Below are 24,700 nucleotides of genomic sequence, written 5' to 3'. Positions count from 1 at the left end.
TCCCTGCTCGGTGGGGAGTCTGCTTCTCCCTCTGCAAGCCCTCCCAACTCACGCTCTCATGCATGCTCTTTCTCTCAAATAAATAAATAAATAAATAAATAAATAAATAAATAAATACTTTAAAAAAAAAGTTAAAATAGGGGTGCCTGGGTGGCTCAGTTGGTTAAGCATCTGACTCTTGATATCAGGGTTGTGAGTTCAAGCCCCATCCTGGGCTCCATGTGGAGCCCACTTGAAAAAAAAAAAGTTAAAAATAGGGGCACCTGGCTGGCTCAGTTGTTAGAGCATGCAACTCTTGATCTCAGAGTTGTGGGTTCAAGCCCCATGTAGGAATTACTTTAAAAAGAGAGATTACTCAAAAATAAAATCTTTATGTTTTTTTAAAGATTTTATATATTTACTTGAGAGAGAGAGAGAGAGAGAGAGAGAGCGCATGGGGGAGGGGCAGAAGGAGAGGGACAGGGAGAAGCAGACTCCCTGCTGGGCAGAGAGCCCAATGTCAGGGCACGATTCCAGGACCCTGAGATTATAACCTCAGCCAAAAGCAGACGCTTAACCAACTGAGCCACTCAGGCACCCCTTAAAAATAAAATGTTTAAAAATTACAAAGAGAACTACCTTATAACCCAGCAATTACACTACTAGGCATTTACCCAAAGAATACAAAAATACTAATTCAAAGGGATAGACGCACTCCAATGTTCATAGCAACATTATCAACAATAGCCAAGCTATAGAAAGAGCCCAAACGTCCACTGACTGATGAATGGATAGACAAGATGTGGTATATATACATAATGGGATATTACTCAGCCATAAAAAAGAATGAAATCTTGCCACCTGCAATGACATGGATGGAGGTAGAGTGTATTATGCTAAGTGAAGTAAGTCAAGGAAAGACAAATACCATATGATTTCACTCACATGTGGAACTTAAGAAACAAATGAGAAAAGGGGAAAAAGAGAGAGAGAGACAAACCAAGAAACAGACTCTTACTATAGAAAACAAACTGATGGTTACCAGAGGGGAGGTGGGTGGGGGATGTGTGAAAAAGGTGATGGAGATTAAGGAGTGTACTTGTTATGATGAGCACAGGGTGGTGTATGGAAGTGCTGAATTGATATATTTTTACACCTGAAATTAATATTACACTGTATGTTAAGTAGAATTTAAATAAAACTTGAAAAACAAAAAAGACCAAAGATAGCAGTTTTAGCAAGGCATAGCATTCAGGGAGAAGGGGCACCTTAGAAGAAGGAACTGACACTTGAAGGCCTGATACAGAAAGAAGCCACTTTAGATGAAGACTCTACTAAAATAATGATAGAACAATTGGAAAGAGATAGAAGAGATATAATTATTTGAAAACAATTCACTGTAGCAACAAAAGAGGGTGCTCTTTTGAACTAAGAGGTTGAGGAAGCCACACAAACCTCAAACCAAAAATAAAACTGTCTAGGGGTGCCTGAGGGGCTCAGCTGGTTAAGCATCTGCCTTCAGCTCGGGTCATGGTCTAGGGGTCCTGGGATCGAGCCCCGCATCAGGCTCCCTGCTTGGCGGGGGGGGGGGGGGGAGAGTCTGCTTCTCCCCCTCCCTCTCCCCCTGGCCGTTCTCTCTCAAATAAATAAAAGCTTTTAAAAAATAAAAAACAAATAAAAAATAAAACGGTCCATAGTGTTGGTCTAGTAAAATCCATCACAACCTGAACAGAAAAAAAGAACACAGCATCTATACCAGGTTACTTACATGGAACAAAAAAAGCAAAAGACCTTGTTGCAGATGAAAAGACACCCAAAAAGCCTAGCTATAAAAAAGAAACATGTAATACAACTCCATCACAAATTAAAAATAAATAATGCTGTATGACTTACAGTGAGATATGTCAATTATTTCTTAATATAACTGGAAAAAAATTATATACCAGATGAAGACATAAAAGAACACCTCAAATCAGATGTTCAAAATTTTAAATATGGGGGCGCCTGGGTGGCTCAGTCATTAAGTGTCTGCCTTCAGCTCACTGCGTGATCCCGGAGTCTTGGGATCGAGCCCTGCATTGGGCTCCTCGGCTGGGAGCCTGCTTCTTCCTCTCCCACTCCCCCTGCTGCTTGTGCTCCCTCTCTCGCTGGCTGTCTCTCTCTCTGTCAAATAAATAAATAAAATCTTTTTTAAAAAATGTTAAATAATGGACAAACAATAGGAAAATATAAAACAGAAAAGATAAAAAAGAAAGACCAAATCATCCACAAAGAAAATCATGGTGGCATCAGCAATATACAACCAAGAGAACAAGAGGGCAGTATTTTCAAAAAATTAAGAAGATATGCATCAAAGATTTTACATTCAGCCAAACTGTCCTTCAAATATCAAGGCTATAGAAAAACAGTTTAACCATGTATGAATTTAAGAGATTTCCATAAGCACTGCTGAGGAATCTCTAGCGTACAATGAGCTTCATCCAACCAAGGGATGATTGGGAAAACTTCAGCTAACAGTCTCCTTGTGAATATAAACTATATTTAATTATAGAACTAAATCTAAAACAAAGGTATTGATAAGGATGAAAGAATAGTACATAAATTACATACTCTCAACCAAGTAAAAAGAATTTTAAAATGTCAAAGGAAAAGAGACGTGGGAAAAAATGTAAAGCAGAATAAGCTCATAAATTGCCTCACACATAAGAAAATGAGACTCAGTGGATTTAATTCACAGCTAACAAATCAAATAGCAAAAGCCTAAATAAGAAAAAAAAAAGAAAACTAAGGTAACTTTTTAAAGGTAAAAACATAAAGGTAACTGACAAGATATAAACCTTTCTAAATACCAAAAAATATACAAAACAAAATAAAAATATCAAACAGAATATAAGACACGTGATAAGGATAACAAAACAAAATGAGATCAATAAAAAAAGTAAAGTTCTTAACAGATGACACCTACAACAAAACAAGTACTAATTCACATGATTTACCGTTTGCCAGGCACTTTCATACATATCTCACTACATGACCAGTGAAGTGTGTCAGAAAAGTACTGTTTTATCTTTTTTACTCAGATTTGCAAACTGAGTCTTAAAAAGAGTAAGGAATAAAACAATGCAGAGCTAGGATTCAATCCCAGAATCTTTCTATTGTTCTTTCCACACCAGGCTCCCTCCACTCAACATTGAAATTGTTTCAAAACACAAACTGAAGAAATGTGTAGTATTTTGTTTCCTGTTTTTAAAATACTGTCTTCCCACAAAAAATCTTTAAGATGAATTGGCCTGAAACTTTTGGTAGTCTGGAACAAAGCTTCTCTTTAACAAGGAAAACACTGAAAGAAGTTTAAGTCTTCATAGCGGCAGTGGCAACTAAGATGGCAAACAACGTGACGCTCTCTCAGGTCCTAAATTCAAGAAGTTCTAGTTTAGTAATCTACATAATCCCATGCCAGAGTAAAGAAGAGTTACCCAAATCTCAGCTGTGTGATCACTACAACACAAAGTTAGATAATGTACAGTCAGTTCTGCTATAAAGCTTGTCTGGAAAACACATGTTTGTTCCAATATCACTGATATAGTAAGGAGTATTTTAAACACACTAAATTTCAAATTTCATGATTGTTTCTGTGGAATTTTGTCCACTAGAAGTACTAGGTGAACAAACTGAACTCAGCTAAAATAAACCACACAGGCAATGTACAGGACAGACATACACCTCAAACATCTACCAGCTACATCAGTTCTGGCCGTGTTAAGAGCCACACCCATCTCTCTCCGGTGTTACAACTTTCCCTCAGACTTTAGATAACTTTCCTTCCATTACTTCAAAACAATTCACAAACTGCAATCCTTCTGACACTCACTTCTGGTCTTTTCCATGGTAAAGTGCAGTATTTATTCTATAGTATTTATTAACCATTTAACATATGTAAAAATTGTGCTATCATTTTAATTTGGTTCTTACCTTTGCTTTTTTCACTAGTGAAAAAAATTTTTTTTTAAGATTTTATTTATTTATGTGAGAGAGAGAAGCAGCAGCGGACTCCCCGCTGAACAGGAAACCCAATGCAGGGCTCAATCCCAATCTCCGGGATCATGACCTGAGCCAAAGACAGACACTTAACTGACAGAGCCAGGTACCCTTCACTAACAAAATTTTTGAGTGTTGTGCCTAGTAAAAAGCCCTGTGGTTTTTATTGTATGATTTTGCATAGTGCAGTGAGTTTTAGGAACCCATCTGTCCTGATACAGCACAACTGACTGTATATAAAGCAATCAGAAATCTACTTTTAATAATAAGTATGGACAATACTTATTACAATTTCCTTAAAGGAGAGATGCAACGTTTACATCAGCTAATGTGTAAGAAAAGCTTAGCCTAAAATCTGGCTCAAAATAGATACTCAATAAATGCCAGTTTACTTCATTTCCCCTCTTCTAAAAGATTCTGACTCAGTTCCAAAGCACTGATAATCAAAGATATCTTGTAATCTCCAATGAGATCTCTCTGAAAAATAGAGTACCATATTAAGTGGAAGCCATTATTATAAGGAGAAAAGAAATTTTTTAACTGGAACAACCATGTGTGGAAATAAACAACCAACCTTAAGGGTTTTTTTCCTAGGTCTATACTTTCAAAAGCAAACTTTCATTTCTCCTTTTATACCAAGATATGTAGATAGAACAACCCTTACAGATAACACACAGGAATATTTAAATAACCTCCTACATAAAAAACTCAAATGGAATCTTTAAGATTTAAAATATCACTGGCTAGAGGTGCCTGGCTGGCTCAGTGGGTAGAGCATGCAACCCCTGATCTTGGGGTCGTGGGTTCAAGCCCCATGTTGGGCCTAGGGCTTACTTAAAAAAGAAAAAAGAAAAAAATCATTGGCTTGAAGTAAGATTATAATTTCCCCAGTAGGCTTTGACAGAAATTTCAAATTATCTCAACTGAAAATGTATTCCTATTATACTAACCAAAGAAAATTTCAGTGGAACAGACTACATCAGGCAACAAAAACATTAAGTTCTCCATCATTTATTTCTATACTACAATTTTTATTTTACTTTTAAATAGTCAAAAAGATTGCTTTATTAAATTAAAATTTTAAAGAATTGTTTTAATTCCGAATTAGTAGTGAACAATATAATTCCTATCTTACTTAAGGGGGAAAAACCATAAGCAACAAGTTAAACTAGTTTTTTGAAAGTTAAAACTTCAACACAAGTTTGTACAACATGAATTAAAAAACAGCTTAGATGTTAGGTATACAGCTGATATTCCAGGGAAATTCCCAAAAGTCAAGAATACAATCACAGTATAAAATTCCCTCCTCTTCAAACCCTAATATTTATATTAAGAATCATCACTCTTTTAAAACTTTTCACTTGCTCTTCTCACCATTAGCACTGGCAACTGACATTTTTTCAAAACTATTTTTCACTAAGAATCTAAGTTTTTCTCCCTTCGGTAGGGCTACTACCTATAAATAGACAGCAAAGTTGTATTTAGATGTGAATGCTGATGGCTGGCTAGGCTCAATGATTAGTTATGTGGCTTGCTCTGCCACACCAGCTTCCCAGCATACCTTTCCAATTCCAAAAATTCAACTTGATCTTTACATTTTCTGTAAAACACTCACGAAGCAACTCTAATCTACAAAATTTTCCCTTCCTGTTTTATAGTATCATATGCACCGGTCCTCACCCTCAAATCTGTGTTGTAATCAGTCGTAGAGCTTTATGAAACTACAGATGACTGAGCGTTACTATCTGATTCAGCAGCAGGCTCCTCACGACAAACATCCTCATTTAATCCAGATGCCATTTTTTCCTCCAGTGCTAAAACAACCAAAACAGAACAATAAAATTTCCTCTTATTATGCTTCTGTGACTGGAGAAAGGCAATGTAAACAAACTAATACTATGATTCATTCGTAAGTGAAACTTCTAAGGTCTTACCGAGTAATACAGGTTCTGCCTGATATCCTACCATTACCTCATGTAACAACGTACTCTACAATGCAAAGGCCCAGTAACTCCCCTTTTCAAAAATCTTTATATAAGAACATAATCCAAAGAGCTTTCTCTCTTGTCACTGTTTATACATTCATTTTATGCAACAAGTACTTATTCAATGTCTATTATGGTACATTATTCTAACCAATGAGGGTACACTAATTAACAAAGAAGGCCCTATCATCATAAAACCTACATTTTAATTATAGAAGACATGTGATAAATTACTTGCACATATGTGTCATATGGTAATAAAGTGATACAGAGAGACATAAAGTAAGGAAGAAAATAAGCTGAACTGAGGAGCACATCTGAACAGAATTCTGAGAGAAGAAATGTGCCATGCAGGTATCTGATAGGGGAGAAAATTCTGAACAGTCCTTTGCATATGATCCCTTATATAACCCAGCTTTTTATGTCCAAAACCACTTTTATGAACAAAGAATATATATTTGAATCAATGCTCTGTGAGAACTGCATTGTCAGAAGCACAAATATTAAAGGAAATAATGCACACTAAACAAAGAGATCCCTTCAGCTGAAGCAGGTTGGCCAGTAGTTCTCCAGTCCTCCAGCCATACAGGGCACCATGTCTCCCTCTGTGGAAACTGTCTTTTAACCAGTGCTTCAAAGTAATAGTTGGGATAGCAATTCTATAACTATCAAATAACTTAGTTTGTAATAATCGCCAATAATGACCCAGGACTGCAAACCTTTAAAATACCCACAGAATCGAACATTAAATTCGATTCCCTGTTAAAGTTTTGTATGCTTTTCTGAATATATGGTGTTGTTTACTACTATTAAAAACTAAACTGTGGTCGATCTTTTTTTTTTTTTAAGATTTTATTTATTTCTTTGACAGAGAGACAGCCAGCGAAAGAGAGAACACAAGCAGGGGGAGTGGGAGAGGAAGAAGCAGGCTCCCAGCGGAGGAGCCTGATGTGGGGCTTGATCCCAGAACGCTGGGATCACACCCTGAGCCAAAGGCAGATGCTTAACGACTGCGCCACCCAGGCACCCTAATCTTTTTTTTTTTTTTAACCAAAGCACTCTATTCTCCAAATAATCTGTACATACAAGTACTTTAACCTACTCTCAATCCAAAAGAATCACTTTTGAAACATTTCAGGTTTCTAATACAATAAATGATTTAAAAAATATTTGGGGGCGCCTGGGTGTTGCAGTTAGGCCACCGACTCTTGATTTCATGCTCAGGTCATGATCTCAGGGTCCTAAGATCGAGCCCCACATATGGCTCCATGTCCAGCATGGAGCCTGCTTGAGTAAGATTCTCTCTCTCAAAAAGAAAAGAAAAGAAAAGAAAAGAAAAGAAAAGAAAAGAAAAGAAAAGAGAAAAGCAAAGAAAAGAAAGGAAAAATACACACACACACACACACACACACACACACACACGCTTCAATTTAAATAAAAACGTATCTCAGTTTGTTCATTCATACTACGGAAAGGATTTCGGGCAGAAGTATAAAGGAAACCGAAATAGTGAATTTGCCACATTATCAAAAGGTTTTTTCTCCTAAGATTTTTACGGACTTTCAAAAAAAAAGTATTTTGTGTATTTTATAATGTAGTATATTTACATTACAGCAAATTTCCATTTCCTTTTCTGGTACACTTTCAGGAAGAAATTTATTCTAGCTTAAACATTTGATTACCTACAGTGTACAAAGAAAAGGACTTCAGGGGCGCCTGGGTGGCTCAGTCAGTTGAGCTTCTGCCTTTGGCTCAAGTCCTGATCCCAGGGTCCTGGCATTGGGCCCCACATCTGACTCCCTGCTCAGCCTGTTTCTCCCTCTCCTTCTGCCCCTCTCCCTGTGCCTCTATCCCCCTACTCATGCTTTCACTCGCTCTACCCTCTCTCTCTTCACAAATAAATAATCTTAAAAAAGAAAGAAAGAAAAAGGACTTCATAGCAGGTAAAACTTTGTTTCCATTTCTTTATTTTTTGTTACATTCTGAACACATGCAGGGCAGGCAAAAGCATATTAAAACCAATTTCAAGGTTACTGTCCACATTCAGTTGCAAAACTAGAATTGTCACATAGAAATTTAAGTCAACAGAGCTTTCATGTACATATGGAAATTTACTTGACAATTCTTAATCTTACTTTCATCTGCAACTAAATCAAACCTAAGTATCACTAACTGTAAAAAGAGCACTTTTTTCCCAAACACAATAAATCATATGAAATAATTTACCTACAATACATCTAGCCACCTACAATTATTACAACACCTTTACCTAACTCCCTCTCCCTACAACCGCTGCCGCTTCCCCTCCCCCCCAACACCGAACAGATAAACACTAGGCAGGTACGGTATAAATGCCCTGAGCTAACAAACAAAAAAACTGATTCTTGAATCTAACGAATCTAACACTGAGCTGTTAACTTTAATCTCAGTCTGTTTCCTTAATTAAAATGTCCCCACCCTGAGAAGTTTTAAGAATAAAGAAGGATCTGCAAAGTGCACTGTCCAGAACTGCAACCATACACCACCACATGTCGCTATTTGAATTTAAACTTAATTAAATTTATAAATTGAGTTCCTCAATCACACTAGCCATATTTCAGGTGTACAATAGCCACATGTGACTAACAGCTATCATATTGGACAGAGCAGATACAGGACATTTCCATCATCACAGAAAGTTCTATTGTATAGTACAAATGGTAAGTTTTCAGTAAATCACTAACATTATAACCATGCTATACTAACAACTTCTCTTACCACTTTCCTAGGAAAGAAAAATTCTGCCATCTACACGTTTAACTAACAACATAAAACATTCAGTCAGGCAAAAGTCCAAAAATAGATTAATGATGTAAAATATTTTAAGTACTCCCAACATAGGTTTTTTGCCCTTTTAGCTCACATTACCACCTAAGAAGAGAAGAGCAGCAAGAGTGACCAACCTGGCAACTCTTGACTGCAAGGCATTAGGGTATATCCACTTCTGCAAGTGGGCTAAAATCTAAAAAGGTGTGAATTTCATTCCACTCCAGCAACTCATTTTTCCTACCCTTAACCTAGATCCTAAAACAGTGGTGTAAAGATCTGGTAATGTCCTCAAACTATTTAAACAAATAGCATCAAGAGTAGGCAAAATCGGGGCGCCTGGGTGGCACAGCGGTTAAGCGTCTGCCTTCGGCTCAGGGCGTGATCCCGGCGTTATGGGATCGAGCCCCACATCAGGCTCCTCCGCTGTGAGCCTGCTTCTTCCTCTCCCACTCCCCCTGCTTGTGTTCCCTCTCTCGCTGGCTGTCTCTATCTCTGTCAAATAAATAAAATCTTTAAAAAAAAAAAAAAGAGTAGGCAAAATCACAATTTTCTAATGACTTAGTTTTCCAAATTGTTAAAATGGTGTATAATTACAACAAAAATCCCGCAGAGAAACCACTTCTGTTAAACACACATAACTCTTCTTTAAACTAAACTCCTACATAATATATGTTACATGAAATTCATGCCCTGCCCTTTCTCTAGACAAATTATAGACAAGACACATTCTGTAGACATTTTGACCAACTTATAACAATTCTTTAGTCAGAAAAGTTAAGTAATATATGAAAAAAAAGGGCCCAATATGCAACAAAACTGAATTTTATTTTTTTGAAGATTTATTTATTCATTTGACAGAGAGAGAGCACATGCACAAGCCGGGGGAGTGGCAGGCAGACGGAGAGGGAGAAGCAGTCTCCCCGCTGAGCAGAGAGCCCAATGCAGGGCTCGATCCCAGGACCCTGGGATCATGACCTGAGCCGAAGACAGACGCTTAACCAACCGACTAAGCCACCCAGGCGCCCCCAAAACTGAATTTTAGATATCAACTAAACCACAACAAGCCAGGCAAATCCACTACTGAAACTTTCTGGGTTTCCTTTGAAAAATTAAGGCAAAAACATATTTCATTACTTTAAAATTGAGGTTTCAAATATTTTAAAAATACAAACTAACTTCATTTCCTAAAGGAATTTACTACAAAGGAGTATGGTACAACTAACAAAGTAGCAGCTCAAAAAGTGACTACTACTGGAATGATTTAACAGTTACCAACCCATCAACAATTTGGTTACAGGCATTAAAGTATGCCCAACTTTTCGGAGTTAGGAGGCTTAAAATCAAAAGAGTTTACATACCATAAAAACTGGGGAAGTAGAAGCAATTTTGAAAAAGCAAATACTAACTATACTTTGGTTAGCAAAGTTTTCTTCATTCCTAATGTAACAGAACAACAAGAACATTCTATCCCCTTCTCTTTAGTAATTTTCACATTTCTTCTGCATATATATCACAATAAATCCTTTAGCACTTCCACTTTAGCAATGAACTTAAAGGTTCTGCCCCACTATCACAACCAGAAAAAAAAATGTGTAAAACGATTAATCAAAAAACGCTATTCTATGAATGGTTGAACTGTGGTACATCCATATCACAGAATTCTACTCAACAGTAAAAAAGGAACTAGTATTGATACACCCAACAACTTGGATGAATATCAAGGAAATTATATTGCATTAAAACAAGGCCAATCCTAAAAAGTTATATGCTGTATGACTCTTTTCAGTAAACACTCATAAAATGATAAAATTATAGAAATAGAGAACAGAACAGTAGCGGCTGCCAGAGTTTGGGGGTAGAGGGGATGGAAAGCAGGGGAAAGGTGTGGTTCTAAAAGGGCAACAGAAGGATCCTTGTGCTGATGGAACCGTTCTGTATACTGACTGTACTGGTGGTTATGTAATTACAATTGCGATTAACACTGCACAGAACTAAATACACACACAAATTAGTACAAGCAAACTGAAGAAATCTGAGTAAGATTGGTAGAGTGTATCAATGTTATGATACTGAACTACAGTTCTGCAAGGCGTTAGCACTGGGAAACTGGGTAAAGGGTACAAGGGATCTCTGTATTATTCCTTAAAACTACATGTGAATCTACAGTTATCCAAAATAAAAAGTTTGATTTTTAAAAAACTGCTACCCTAACAACTGGGATAATTTGAATATGAACTGGATATTCCACAGTATTAGGGAATGACTGTTAACAGTATTATAGATATACAGGACAATATCCTTATACTCAGAAAATGCTTGCTGGACCATTTATGGATGAAATATTATGTCTGTAACTTACTCTTATGTGTATGGCAAGACAGAGAAAGCAAATCTGGCAAAATGTTACATACTAAATTAAGGTAAAGGATTTGCGTGCTCCTTGTACTCTTCCTCAACTTTTCTGCTTGCATTTTTTTCAAAAAAAAGTTAAGGAGTAAGATTTAAGACACGTTTTTATCCTAAAACTATGTTACAGTCGAACCTACGCACCAGTTAGTCTTTTAAAAGACTTAAAAGTAGGAATGCCTGGGTGGCTCAGTCGGTTGGGTCCCTGCCCAGCTCAGGTCATGATCCCGGGGGTCCTGGGACCGAGTCCTGTGTGAGTCCCATGTCCCAGCTCCCTGCTCAGCGGGAGCCTGCTTCTCCCTCTCCCTCTGTCACCCACTCCCCCTGCTTGTGCGCATGCGCACTCTCTCTGTCAGTAAATAAATAAAATCTTTATAAATAAATAAATAAAGGATTTAAAAGTAAACAAATTGTTCTATTAAAACTATGTGATAGTCCCATCTACACTCATTATTCTTAAACCAAAAAAATGGCAATAAGGATTTCAAAGGAAAAGAGTTACGTGGTATTGGATGTGACGTTCTCATGAGTTTTTCAACATAAATTGACTAAATCTGTAAGGCATATGGATATTTTTGTAAAATCATAGTTCAACTTGGATTACTCTTTCCTATTCCTAGAAGACTGGATCCCCAAAATTGTTCTACTTTTCAAGTAAGTGAAGCAAATTAAAATTGCAACAGCTAACACTTTCATGCACACACTCCAAATTTAAAAAATTTTTAAAGTTTTAAGTTTGGCAAACAGTTAATTCTTTCATAAAGAAGTATTTGCATGAAGGGGCAACCCACACACTAAATGCCAAACCAAAAATGTGCCATGATGTATCAGTAATAGCGCCAAGGCCACAAGATATATTTTACAATGTAAACAGTCCCTCCAAACATCACTGTATTTTATGGTATTTAAAAAAATGCAAACAGCACACGTTTGAACTGTAGGAAATGAGTTTGAGCTAGTGTCAATAAGATCCATCTCAAAAGTTCTTAAGTTGTCTTTGCTGCTCAATTTTCGCATCAGTGTTAATACACTTCAGTCTCTGAGAAAATCCGTGTCAAGAACGTCTCAACCAGAAACTGTATAAACTTTTCACTTCCAACCGGACCGCCCCCTCGCAGTGGGCCCCACCTCCCGAGCAGGGTATGGGGTGGGGCTGTTTCCCGCTTGGAAACTAAGAAATAAAGGTCCCTTCCCTACTCCATCCAGAAACGAGGGAAAAAGAGAGGCCGAGAATCTGCAGTCTCAAGTATGAAACTAACTACAAGGAGGTAGTCGTTAAGAAAGCTTCCTTTCCTCTTCTGACCCCCTTCCTTCCCTCCCTCCAGGTCATTCAGTGACCCCGGGACGGGCGGGGACAGGTGAATATCAAGAGAGGAAGAGGGAGGGACGGACGATGGAGGGAGAGCCGCGCTTGGGCAATGAATGAGCTGTGCCGCATCCGCACCACCTGTTCCTTCCAAGGGTGCCACCCCGACCTGCCGGCAGTGTTCCCGCACCACCCCCGCCGCGACTCCTGCCGTGTTGCCCCCTTCCCTGCTAAAGGCCGGGCCTGTCCTCCCTTCACTCGGGCCGGATGAAAACCCGCAGTCTAGAAGCTAGGAAAACGGGGCCTACTCCGGAACCACGGCCTCCGAAGCGTGGAGACAGGAGGAGGAAGCCCGGGGCGCGCGGGGTGAAGTGGGAACCACAGGGAGGGAACGGGGGGGGGCGCATTCGGCTTGACTAGGAGTACGAAGGCGGGGTTCCTGGCGGAGGTGGCCCGGTGCCCGCCGGGCCGAGGTTAGGGGTGACAGGCCCGTGTACCGGCTAAATCCTCCCCACTGCTTGCCCAGAGTCTCACACTTACCAAGATCCGCTTGAAGAGAGCGTTCTCCTTGGGCGGGAGGCTCACGGCCGGCATCGTTCCGGCTCCTCCCGCTGCTCCCGCCACCGCCCGGCTCGGTCAGTCTGTTTGTCTGACCGCCGCCGCCGCCGCCGCCGCCGTCCCCGGGCTGCTTCAGCCTTGATTGCCCCGATCCACCGCCGCCACCAGGCCTCGAATGTCACCGCGTCGCCCAACCCCGACACCCCCTTCCCCTCGTTGTCTTTTTTCCTTTCTCACTTAACCCTGCCGCCGCCTCCCCCCCCCCACGGGTCTCCGTCGGCGGTTCACGTGGTAACTGAACAGACCGACAGAGGCAGCCAAAATGGCGGACGCAGAGGGCTTTCCCACCCGGGTCACACTTCCTAGCACGCAGGCGCGATGACCTCCTTTCCCCACCTCCTCTGTCCTAGAGCTTGCTGGGAAACCTGGAGGCCAGCGGGTGGGCGGAGGCCGCGAGGGTCGCGGCAGGCCCCGCCCATCCCTCGGTCGCAGAGCGTCTTGGAGGCGCCGGGTTAGGGTCGCTAACTGCGATTCCGGCGGTCTCCTGCTCAGGAGTAGCCTTTCTGCTCTTTGCTGCCAAAGTGGCCTTTCATTCATTGGGTAGATTCTCCCAGTTTCGAGCCCGAAGTGCTTAAGTGCAGGTGTTCAAGAAGTTCTTCGTTTGATCGTGGATGAAGTGCCTAATTAAGCAGCAGAGGCGGAAGGGAAATGAAGACTTCACCGCAGGGAGGACTTGTAAACCAATACGGAAAGCAGAGGCTTAATGGAGTCTGAAAACCGTGCACGAGTTTGACCAATTAAATGGACTGGCTGGAGTATGGGTGATTTGGTTTATTACTTAAGGTGAGCCTGGAAAGAGCCAGATCCTAAGTGCCATGTTTGCCCTGCCAAAGAAGCATCTGAAAGTTAAATGTGTTTTATTTCATTGTTGAGTCCATACAATGAAGGGTTCATGACTGTTCGAGTCATCTTGGAGTAGAGTTCAGGGACATTGACTCCCCTGGAGTTGGCTAAAAGTTAGTGCTTAATATTGTGAGTGTTGAACTCCCATCACCAGAAATCCTCAAATCTTAAACACCAGAGTATCAGGCAAGGATACCAGAGAACTGCTGCAGTAGATCAAACTAGATACCGAAGTGGACCTTTTCCACATAAGGAGATATAGATATAGGTATAGATATAAAATTTCATTAACAATTGACAGTAAAGGGGCGCCTGGCTGGCTCAGTCAGTAGAGCATGTGACTCTTGATATCAGAGTGGTGAGTTTAAGCCCCAAGTTGGGCATGGAGTCTACTTTAAAAAATATTTTTTTAAAAATATTTAAAATATACAGTAAACCTATTTTAAAGCTGGCATTCCATTGATGATCTACAATTTTTCCCTCATATGAGCCACTTTTACACTTGATTATTTTTGATGATCTCTCTCCAGATGCTGAGTTCCATCCGTAGCATTCTCTGCATCACGAATCATTGCATTGTATGTGCAGTAACTTAGCTCTTTTAAATGTATTTACCCAGATATTTTACTGTTTCAGCTTGTTCTTCTTTAACCCTTCCTAGAAGGTGTAAGGTGAGTGAGATGTTTCCCATTGTAAAAATCTGGGACTAATGCTTGGGTTTTCTAGCTGCTATCTCAAATGCGCTCTTTTGCCTGGGTCATAAGTAAGGTTTTATGAATCAAATCCTGCAATTCCTTCAAATTCTGTTATCTTTGTTCAAAAGTTTCATTGAAAAACGTTGTATCTACAGGAAACCATGTTTGAGTTTTGGAATACGGCCAGTTTTTTAACCTTAACTTTTTTTTTAAATAAAACTAAGAACAAACAAAATTCGTAAAAACAGTTGTCATTCAATGATAACCTTTGAACTTCACTTGCCCCCAAGAAGTCTTTCTTTCAACCATCTCAGCAATTAAGTAGAAAAGTTATCTTACTTACAGTGATAATTTTAGCTTCACTACTAACTTTGGTTTCCAGATCTCTGGCTTCATATACAAAAGTTCCTACAGTAATATTATTTGCTAAGGTTTTCTTAATTTCGCTTTTGAATAATATACTATTTCCCCCTTGAGGGAAGAAAATTTCTGATGTTTGAAACAAAACAGTAGTCCCCACCAAAGTCCAAGTACCTGAATAGATGAGCCAACAATATAATCTGGCAAATGTTACCTTCTTTTTGGCTGATAACAAATAAAATTTTAAGACTCAGTGAATACTAGTTTGCATCAACATTTATGAGTCATTTCCTAGTTAAAATGCCCCTATAGATAACAGTTGGACCGTACAGTCCGTGACTTAATAGCCTGAACTCAATCATAAAATATCTGCTCTCACAGATCTCCACTGTTTGACAAACAGATCCTGTTTAACCTGTGTGCTGTGAATGACAGCTATGCAGGAAGTTAACATATGCAAGTCTGGATGATGACAGACGATGAGGATGATGGTGATGATGATGATGATGGTTAGTTCATTCATCTTACCCTCAGTATTTGCATATAACTATTGCCAAAGTGCCTCTTCACCAAAAAAAGTTAACCATAAATAAATATATAAATAAATAACCTCCAAACTTTAATTCTACAAAAGGGATATGTAGAGTGAAAATTCTCCATTCTCCATATATGTAAGATGTTCTCTATTGACACGTTTATGCCTTAATCATTAAGTATTTAAATTTTATAGAAATATAACATAAAAGAAATTTATATATTTGTCACCCAGATTTAACAAATGTTAACATTTTGTGATTGCTTCTGATTGTTTTTTTAAATAAAAATTTGCAGATACTTGGGGCGCCTGGGTGACTCAGTCAAGCGTTTACCTTGGGCTTGGGTCATGATCTCAGGGTCCTGGGTTTGAACCCCACATGAGCCCTGTGTCGGGCTCCCTGCTCTTCGTGGAGTTCTCCCTCTCCCTCTGACCCTCCCCACCACTCATTCTCTGTCTGTCTCTCTCTCTCAAATACATAAATAAAATCTTTAAAAAAAATTTTGCAGATGTATCAGGAACTACATCCCTCTCCAGATCCTGAATTTGATTTATGATATTTTCATGCATCATACATCAATAAACATATATGTAGTGACATTATATTTTATACTGTTTTCAACTTTTGCTCTTCTTTAACCCTCCCTAGGAATGAGAAGTATGAGTTGAGTAAGATGTTGCCTCATGGGAAAACCTGGGACCAGAACTGTGGTTTTCTAGCTGCTAACTCAAATCCTCTCTCCTTTTGCCTGGGTCATATCATAAAGTTTTAGCATTCAGATTCTGGAAATGCTTAAATGAATGTCATATAGCAACTTCTACCAAAATATCATTACTAGCTCCTGGCTAGAATTACTTCATCAGGATTCTTCTCAAGATGCAGTTTCACCTACAGCCGGCTACCCTAAGTGTAGGGTTCCATCAGCTCTAACATGCTGAAAGAAATGTGCTTTTATTTCACCACTTTCCAAAAATATACACTAGTAAAAGGATACAGGGACCAAAAGAACAAAACAGCCTTTTTCCAACAGCAGTACTGAAATTAGTAATTTGCTTACTGGTTCTGTATGCTCTGACTAAACATGGATTCTGTTTCAACTTGTATACTTGCAAAAGCTGTGTCAGGACAAGCTTCCAAGGGATGATGTAGAAAGAATATTCAACTGTCAGGTTGCTGAGTGGACAAGAAGTTGAGAACCAGCAACTGACTCAGCATATTAGTTGGGTGGTTTGCTTACTTGAGCATGAGTCCAGGAGGCTCAAACTAGGTTACAAACTATAATGTGACTCACAGTTTAGCAATCCAATTAGCCATCAGTTGCATGTAAAAATGAACCAGAAAGCATAGTACAATAATTTTTGGTTAAATTTTTTTCCCCAGTAATATTGCTAAAGAAAATATAGAGATGGGCACTTGGCTAGCTTGGTTAGTGGAGCACGCGACTCTTGATCATGGAGTGGTGAATTCAAGACCCACGCCGGGCATAGAGCTTACTTAAAAAAGAAACTTTTTTTTAAGGAAAAAGAAAATATATAGAGAAAAAAGATTTACTAACATTCATTGTGCTTTTAAAATGATCCTAAATGGCATTAAGTTTAAAGGATTAAAGTATTAAAATTCATTATTTCTTTTACTTATATACATATTTTTACATGGTCCTTAGACATCAGATTGAATTGAGAAGTGAAGGCACAAAATCTGGCTCAATTACGAAAGATAAAACCTATTGTCAGTACAATGTCTTTGGTAGGCAAAAACAAGTTGTTTACAACTACCAGACAATTTATAAGCTTCCCAAAGATCATATAGGGTAGGTTTTATGGGGGCGCCTGGGTGGCTCAGTCGTTAGGCATCTGCCTTCAGCTCAGGGCGTGATCCCAGGGTGCTGGGATCGAGCCCTGCATCAGGCTCCCTGTTCCACTGGGAGCCTGCTTCTTCCTCTCCCACTCTCCCTGCTTGTGTTCCTTCTCTCTCTGGCTGTCTCTCTCTCTCTCTCTCTCTCTCTGTCAAATAAATAAATAAAATCTTTAAACAAACAACAAAAAAAAGATAGGTTTTATGTTACAGCTATAAAACTGAGGTGTAGAGAGATTAAGTAATTTGCCTAAAAATCAAAAGCTGAAAGATGGTCTACAGGAATGGCGTTTTAAACTTGACTCTTTGTGCCCTGTTATAAAGCTCATGGCCTCAGGGGACTGTCCAAGTCTGTTAGATGGGCTAAGGAGGATCACTAGATCTGGGGTCCGCAGACCTCAGTCTGAATCCCACCTCCTCCAGCTGTGGGATCCTGAGCGTGAGCCGGTCCGGGCACTTCCAAAACACGAAGGTTCTCTCTTCCTCACGGCGATGTGAAGATTTACCACGATAGTGTGTGTGAGCAGACTTGGGGAACTCTGAGAAGTCTCTTCAAATATATGGTATCTCACCTTGGATGAGTAAGTTGCCTTTGAGCTTCATCTGTAAACTGAGGGTAATAAGGTATATCAAACGGTCGTTGTGAGGATGAAATGAGTCGATGCATGTAAACCATATGCTACATAGTGTACAGTGTCTGGAACGCAGAATTCAAAGTTCTAGTGGTTACTCAACACAATATTTTCAGTTTTCTGGCTCATGTAGCAAGATTTTAGTAAATCTCTTGCGTATCCTTGGGGGAGGTGCCTGAAATTCTCACGGGACAGTGAAGTGGATAAACTACCTCTTTCCTCCTTTAATCATTTCCTCCCAAACCCCATTTTACAGACAGAAGGCTGAGACGAGGAGAGCTAGAGTACCAGGCAATAACCAGGATTCTCGAGTTAACATCTTTTCTTAGCAGCGCGGCTGGGTAGCTGGCGAATCCCGCACTTCGTTCCGCAAGGGGGCGCTCGGCTGCGCGCCGACTTCAGGGGAGACGCGGTTGCGGAAAGGCGGAGCCTTGCTCAGCAAGATGGCGCCGCCCGCGTTGTTGCGCCCGTTCTCCAAGCTGTTGGCTCCTACCAGGCTCTCAAGCGGCTGTGAGTGTCCCTCTCCGCTCAGGCCGACCCGACCTTCCTGTCTGCCACTACCAGGGTGAATCCAGCCCGCGGGGGCAGGGGGCAGGGGGCGTCTGGGCCCGGGCCCGTCCTGTAGTGACCTTCGCCGGCCTGCGTCCCAGATCCCAGCCCTGACTCTAGGTTCCCCATCACCCGCCGCCGACCCTTCTCTTAGTGCGGACAGCCCTTGGTCTCTACGAATGGACTCTACCCGCTGCAGGCTGGGTCCTGCAGACCCGCTTGGGGCCGCTTCCCGCCGACTCCGGAGTCATCTGAGGCTCCGCAAAGCCAGTTTACGAGGCTTTGAGGGCGTCCTGGAGGACAGGGGCGGCTGGGTCTGGCTGTGCCGGTGGCTCCGGGGGAGTTAGCTTGACCTCTCTGAACCTCTGTTTCCGTAGCTGTTTAAGGGGGGGAGGGAGGGATGGAAGGGAGAATTAAATGCAGTAATACACACGTAAATGCTAAGTTTTTCAGTACAAGGAATACGTTATCGATTTACAGACACTGTCCGCTTTCAGCTTCCGCGCGATCGAAATTCTACGTTCGGGAGCCACCACATGACAGACCTGACTGGCTGAAAGTTGGACTGACCTTGGGCACCTCCGTCTTCTTATGGATCTATGTGAGTTTTTACTCCCTTGATGTCGTGCGACCCCGACACCGTGGGGAGGAGAAATGTCAGTGTGAGATTGTTGCTAAGCAAATCTCCCATCCAATTGGATATTTATGTAATTGCTAATTACATAAGGGAAATCCCAAAGACAAAAAGAAATATTAAGGATTTCAGCAGCATCGAGAAAGTACGATGAGGCCTAAACTTACGTCATTCATTGTTAATGAGCATGGTTTTGTGATGAATGGCAATTTTACTATTAATTGTCCTTTACTTGCTAATGAAGATGGAGGCTGGTTGGGTTTTATGAAGACACTTTTTTTCAAATGCCATAGGGGACAAACCATCAATGGACAAGCTATACAAATTAAGTCCCCTAGACTTCCAGAACATAAGATTTTAATCAATGTTTACGTAAATACATTGTTGGAAATTGTACTTAGTATGTAGCAGCTTTTTTTTTTTGTCTTTACAGTATGCCAAATGCTTTACATGTAAAAACTCACTTAATCTTTTCAACAACACTGTGTAGTAGGTACTATTATTGTTGACTTTTTATAGATAAAGAAAATGCTTGGAGAAATTAGTTTGCTAAACCCAGTTCTCCCTGACTAAAGAATTACAATATAGACCATTGTGAAATACTGCCTCTCTGTAGATAAATTTTCTTGAAGTTGACTCAAAGTCTGTGTGCTATATTAGTATTTATTTTGTTTTGTATCTAATGGGTCAGAGGCTTTCTCCACTGCCTCCCACCTCTAATTCTTAGATCTCTTATTTTGGATTTTCCCATTAAAATGGCTTGTTGATGGGGCACCTGGGTGGCTTAGTCATTAAGCATCTGCTTTTGGCTTGGGTCATGATCCCGGGGTCCTGGGATCTAGTCCTGAATTGGGCTCCCTGCGCATCGGGGTGCCCACTACTCCCTCTCCCTCTGCCTGCCACTCCCCCTGCTTGTGCTCTCTGTCTCTGTCAAATAAATAAAATAAAATCTTTAAAAAAGAAAAAGTCTTGTTGATAAGGAGCAAGAGATGTCGAAAGTCATTTACAGCATAACAACAACAGTAACTAATCCTTTTTAAAATAATATTTGTCATAATGAAGTTTTAATTTAAAATTTTCCCCAAAAAAATTTGATTGCTACTGAGAACTCTTACTGAAATTGGATCTTTGATTGCAGCAAATGTCACCCCATATCAACCATTGTTTTGGTTGCATATTCTGTCAGACAGTGGTCCTAAGAAAGTGTCTATCTCCCGTGACATCTAATTGATACACATAGTTGGAGGATGGGGTTGGTCACTCACAGTATCATAAAGATAGAAGTATAACACACCCAGCAACCAGCTTAGACCTCATTTAATAACTCAGTTCTGGTTGATTGTGTTGGTTTAGCTCCTCCATGGTAAGTTATTCTATTACATTAATTACCCACTGAATGAAATAATTTATGTGGCAGAAGTTGAATTTAAACTTATAAGGGGGGGGGCGCCTGGGTGGCTCAGTTAAGTGTCTGCTTTGGGTGTAAGTCATGATCCCAGGGTCCTGGAATCGAGCCCCGCATCAGGCTCCCTGCTTGGCGGGGAGCCTGCCTCTCCTTCTCCCACTCCCCCTTTCCACTGCTCGTGTTCCCTCTCTGTCTCTCTCTGTGTCAAATAAATAAATAAAATCTTTAAAAATTAATTAACTAATTGGCTAATTAATTAAACTCGTAAGGGCTGCCTTCTCAAATTTAGTATGTTAGATTGAAATGAACTAGTATATACCATTCATAGTTTTTGGACTTGCACCTCTAAGCCTTTTATTTTTAACTAGAATAGCTGTAATTTTTTTTTTTTTTTTTTTTTGCTTTTCCAACTTTGTTTAGAAAAGCAAATCCAGGGACATCTCAGTGGTTCAGTCGGTTAAGTGTCTGCGTTCAGCTCAGGTCATGATTCCAGGGTCCTGGGATGAGTCCCTGTCAGGCTTCTTGCTCAGCAGGGAGCCTACTTCTCCCTCTGCCTGCTGCTCCCCCTGCTGTGTGCGCTCTCTCTCTTTCTTTCTCTGTGACAAATGAATAAATAAAATCTTGAAAAAAAAAATAAAACTCTCTTTAAAAAAGAAAAGGAGGGGCGCCTGGGTGGCTCAGTCGTTGAGTGTCTGCCTTCGGCTCAGGGCGTGATCCTGGCGTTCTGGGATCGAGCCCCACATTAGGCTCCTCCGCTATGAGCCTGCTTCTTCCTCTCCCACTCCCCCAGCTTGTGTTCCCTCTCTCTCTGGCTGTCTATCTCTGTCAAATGAATAAATAAATAAAATCTTAAAAAAAAAAAAAAAGAAAAGGAAAAGAGGGACACCTGGGTGGCTCAGTTGGTTAAGGGTCTACCTTCAGCTGAAGTCATGATCCTAGAGTGCTAGGATTGAGTCCCATATCCGGCTCCTTCCTTAGCAGGGAGTCAGCTTCTCCCTCTGTGTGCTGCTCCCCCTGCTTGTGCTCTCGCTCGCTCTCTCTGACAAATAAATCTTTAAAACAAAAAGAAAAGCAAATCCAGGTCCCAGTGCCCCCATGCCCTCCCTCACCTCTAGAATAGTTGTAATTCTTTTAATCTATGCTTATTCCTCTTGTATACCTCTTTAATACCAAATATAATTTCATTGGTTAGCCTCTTTAAGTTGCCAGGAAGATTACATTTCTAATTTTAATTGTTACCTACTTCTAGCTCATCAAACAGCATAATGAAGATGTTTTAGAGTATAAAAGAAGAAATGGGTTGGAATAAACTATTGAAATACTAATATGGTAAGTATGCAATTTTATAGGATTAATTAATTATGCAAGTTAATTTGACTTCTTTTTAAATAATGTATTTTGGGGTTTTTTTTGTTGGGTTTATACTTTTTTTAAGGTGTTTTTGTTTTTTTTTTTAATTAATCTCTACACCCAATGTCAGGTTCAAACTCAACCCCGAGATTGAGTTGCATGCTCCTCCAGCTGAGCCACCCAGGCACCCCTATTGAGCTTGTACTTGTTAGCACTGATATTCCTGTCTGTGACAAATTTATGAATTTTAATATCTTATCTGAAGCATCTCTCAGCATAATCATCTTTTAGCATCATTTTTAATCATTACGCTTTGACCGTGTTCAAAAAAAGTTGTGTTTAAGAATGAAACTAAAATTGGGACACCTGGGTGGCTCAGTTAGTTAAGCATCTGCCTTTGGCTCGGGGCGTGATCCCAGGGTCCTGGGATCGAGTCCCGCATTGGGTCTGTCGCTCAGTGGGGGGGCCTGCTTCTTCCTCTGCCTGTCATTCCCCCTGCTTGTATGTGCGCGTGCATGTGTGCGTGCGCACTCTCTCCCTCTCTTTCTCTCTGACAAATAAAATCTTTAAAAAAAAAAAAAGAATGAAACCAAAATCATATCATTTTTGTAAATCTAATGGTATTCTACACAGTGACTTTATAACACTGAAGACAAGTTACCATTATTTGTGTATGTATTTCTTAATATCAATTTGTCATAAATGACACCTGAGTGAGTGTAAATTCCAGAGAACAGAAACCCTGTCTATTTTATTAATCATAATGTACTCAGCAAATTGCTCAGTGCCTGGGCCTACTGGTAATTTAATATTTGTACAATGGATGAATGTATAAGGGCAGTAGATTGGTAAATCTTTTACTGTATGACCATTTCATTATGATTGTCACTACAACTAACACCCAATTGGATAATTCCTAGTAAAGTCTAGCTGTGAACAAGATACTATACTCTGCATGCTCTGTGGTTTAAAAGAAAGAGTGTATTTTATATTTATATATATATGTATATATATGCACACATAGTATATTTCTGAAAATCCTTTTAAAGAAATTCTATATTAATCCTTTTGTAAAATAATAAATCACTTATAAATCTTAGCTTTCATGGATTAGTTTGATTAAAGTAGGTAACATTAGTAATCACTAGCATACACTTTTTAAAAAATATTTAACAACTCTCAAACTCAGCCCTTTAGGGTTTAATTATCCAAATTTTTCATTTCTTTTTTCATATTAATATCACCTTGCTCTCACTACTTTGGTCAGCCAGTCAAGAGATAAACATGAAATAGATATGCTTTTGCTACTATCTTCTAGGTCACATGAAGTATTTTTTGCTAAAACTTGAGTAAAATGAAGGCTTGATACTCTTTGTGGATTTGTTTTCTAGACTTTCCCAGATTCTCTAAGGTGAATTATTCAGAATGGTCTAATTTTAATATTATTTCTGCTGGTTAATGCTATAGTTCTCGTTTTTTTTCTCTTCATTGTAGGTATGCTCCATATAGTGATGATACTGGTTCCTTTGGATTCACCAATCTGTTGAGTTGTAAAATGAGAGAAGAAATTATATGTGAATGTATGTCAAATCAGCGTTTGTGTTTTGCATCATTAAATGAAAAAATAATACTTCTGTATTCTTCAGATTGTATGTGTTGTGACTATGTAGAAAATGTCAGTTCTGAAGTGCATCACCAGAAGTATTTTGATGTAGAAAGTACCATCTGATAACAGGGTCACTGGTAATTCAGGACACATCGGTAAGAAAACTTGTTAAGAAGATGGATTTAAAATCACTGCTGAAGGATTTACTCCTTATGTCAACTTTTTTTTCTCCTCGTATCAACGTTTAATTTCTATTCCAAATATTCTTGAATGTGTCAGGGTGATAGAACAACTTTATTACTCAAAATACTAAAGAACCCAAATGCTGTTTTCTTCTAGAGAAGCCGTTCTGGTAAGTCAGAAAGGAAAGGTGAATCCTTTACTTTTATTTCTAGTGTGTTCTGACCCCATTTCCTTGACTTTGAAGGATTGTCGTTTGGATGACTTTTGTACTCTCCAGTTACAGCACCAGTTTGTTATTCCTTTTTGAAATACGACTTGGCAAACTCCTAAGAAAAGGGAGAGAGGGTTAATAGGCACAAAATTCATTTATCCCTGATTAAAATCCTTTCTTGTGGGAGAAAAAGAAACTTTCTTGTGTATCAGCTAGAACTTACTTATGTGCCACTTCCTTCACTTGTGAGTTAAACATTTAGTGTATCCCACATTTGAAAATTCATTATTCACGTCTCCATTCTGATGTTAAGTGGAAAGACAGCATTGGAATTGGTTTTGTGTGTGTTTGGGCCTGTGGCCAACACTTACTCTGGGAGATTCACGGCCTGATAACTTTCGAAGTCACGTCTGAACATAAATTCAGAATTAACATTATTTCAGATTAATTATTTAATGCAAATTCAGTGAAAAGCGAGATATAATAGTTACTATGAACTTTTGTTAGTTTGGAGCTGTAGCTGATAGAGTTGGAAAGGACCTTAGGGGTTATACAGACCAATCTCATCAATTATACAAATGCAAAAACCAGAGGTGAATGATTTGCCCCCCAGCACTGTAGTAGATACGCTGGATTCCAAAGATGACTGCCGCCTACTCTTTGGAATCTGTGCATGTTAGATTAAACGGCCAAGGGGAATTA

General features: G+C 39.7%; 2 protein-coding genes across 3 annotated transcripts in view; one reads left to right on the top strand and one right to left on the bottom strand.

Moving 5' to 3' along the window:
• The window catches only part of NAA15 (N-alpha-acetyltransferase 15, NatA auxiliary subunit), an 80,600-nt gene extending 65,686 nt beyond the window's left edge, over positions 1 to 14,914 (bottom strand). Inside the window, exon 1 of one of the 2 annotated variants that reach the window (XM_040626323.1) lies at positions 13,063 to 14,914. In XM_040626323.1, the coding sequence (XP_040482257.1) occupies positions 13,063 to 13,116 (54 nt within the window). In that variant the 5' untranslated portion in view covers positions 13,117 to 14,914. The remainder of the gene's footprint in view (positions 1 to 13,062) is intronic. The other variant, XM_040626322.1, reaches the window with a different exon arrangement.
• A 3,517-nt stretch (positions 14,915 to 18,431) lies between these two features.
• NDUFC1 (NADH:ubiquinone oxidoreductase subunit C1) lies at positions 18,432 to 23,628 on the top strand. Its single transcript, XM_008685412.2, has 4 exons — positions 18,432 to 18,570; positions 19,107 to 19,210; positions 21,898 to 21,977; positions 23,493 to 23,628. The coding sequence occupies exons 1-3, from the start codon at positions 18,504 to 18,506 to the stop codon at positions 21,955 to 21,957; spliced, it is 231 nt and encodes a 76-aa protein (XP_008683634.1). The 5' UTR covers positions 18,432 to 18,503; the 3' UTR covers positions 21,958 to 21,977; positions 23,493 to 23,628.
• The last annotated feature ends 1,072 nt before the right edge of the window (positions 23,629 to 24,700 follow it).

The sequence above is a fragment of the Ursus maritimus genome, unplaced genomic scaffold, assembly GCF_017311325.1.
Source record: "Ursus maritimus isolate PB19 unplaced genomic scaffold, ASM1731132v1 scaffold_11, whole genome shotgun sequence".
Classification (NCBI taxonomy): Eukaryota; Metazoa; Chordata; class Mammalia; order Carnivora; family Ursidae; genus Ursus; species Ursus maritimus.
Note: the sequence above shows the minus strand (reverse complement) of the source record. Positions and strands in the feature narration are given on the sequence as shown.

Excerpts from the sequence above, each read along its gene's own strand:
- NDUFC1 (XM_008685412.2), top strand. The coding sequence starts at position 18,504 with ATGGCGCCGCCCGCGTTGTTGCGCCCGTTCTCCAAGCTGTTGGCTCCT. Across the intron at positions 18,571-19,106 it reads TACCAGGCTCTCAAGCGGCT|CTTCCGCGCGATCGAAATTC; the intron begins GTGAGTGTCCCT and ends GTCCGCTTTCAG. Across the intron at positions 19,211-21,897 it reads CCGTCTTCTTATGGATCTAT|CTCATCAAACAGCATAATGA; the intron begins GTGAGTTTTTAC and ends ACCTACTTCTAG.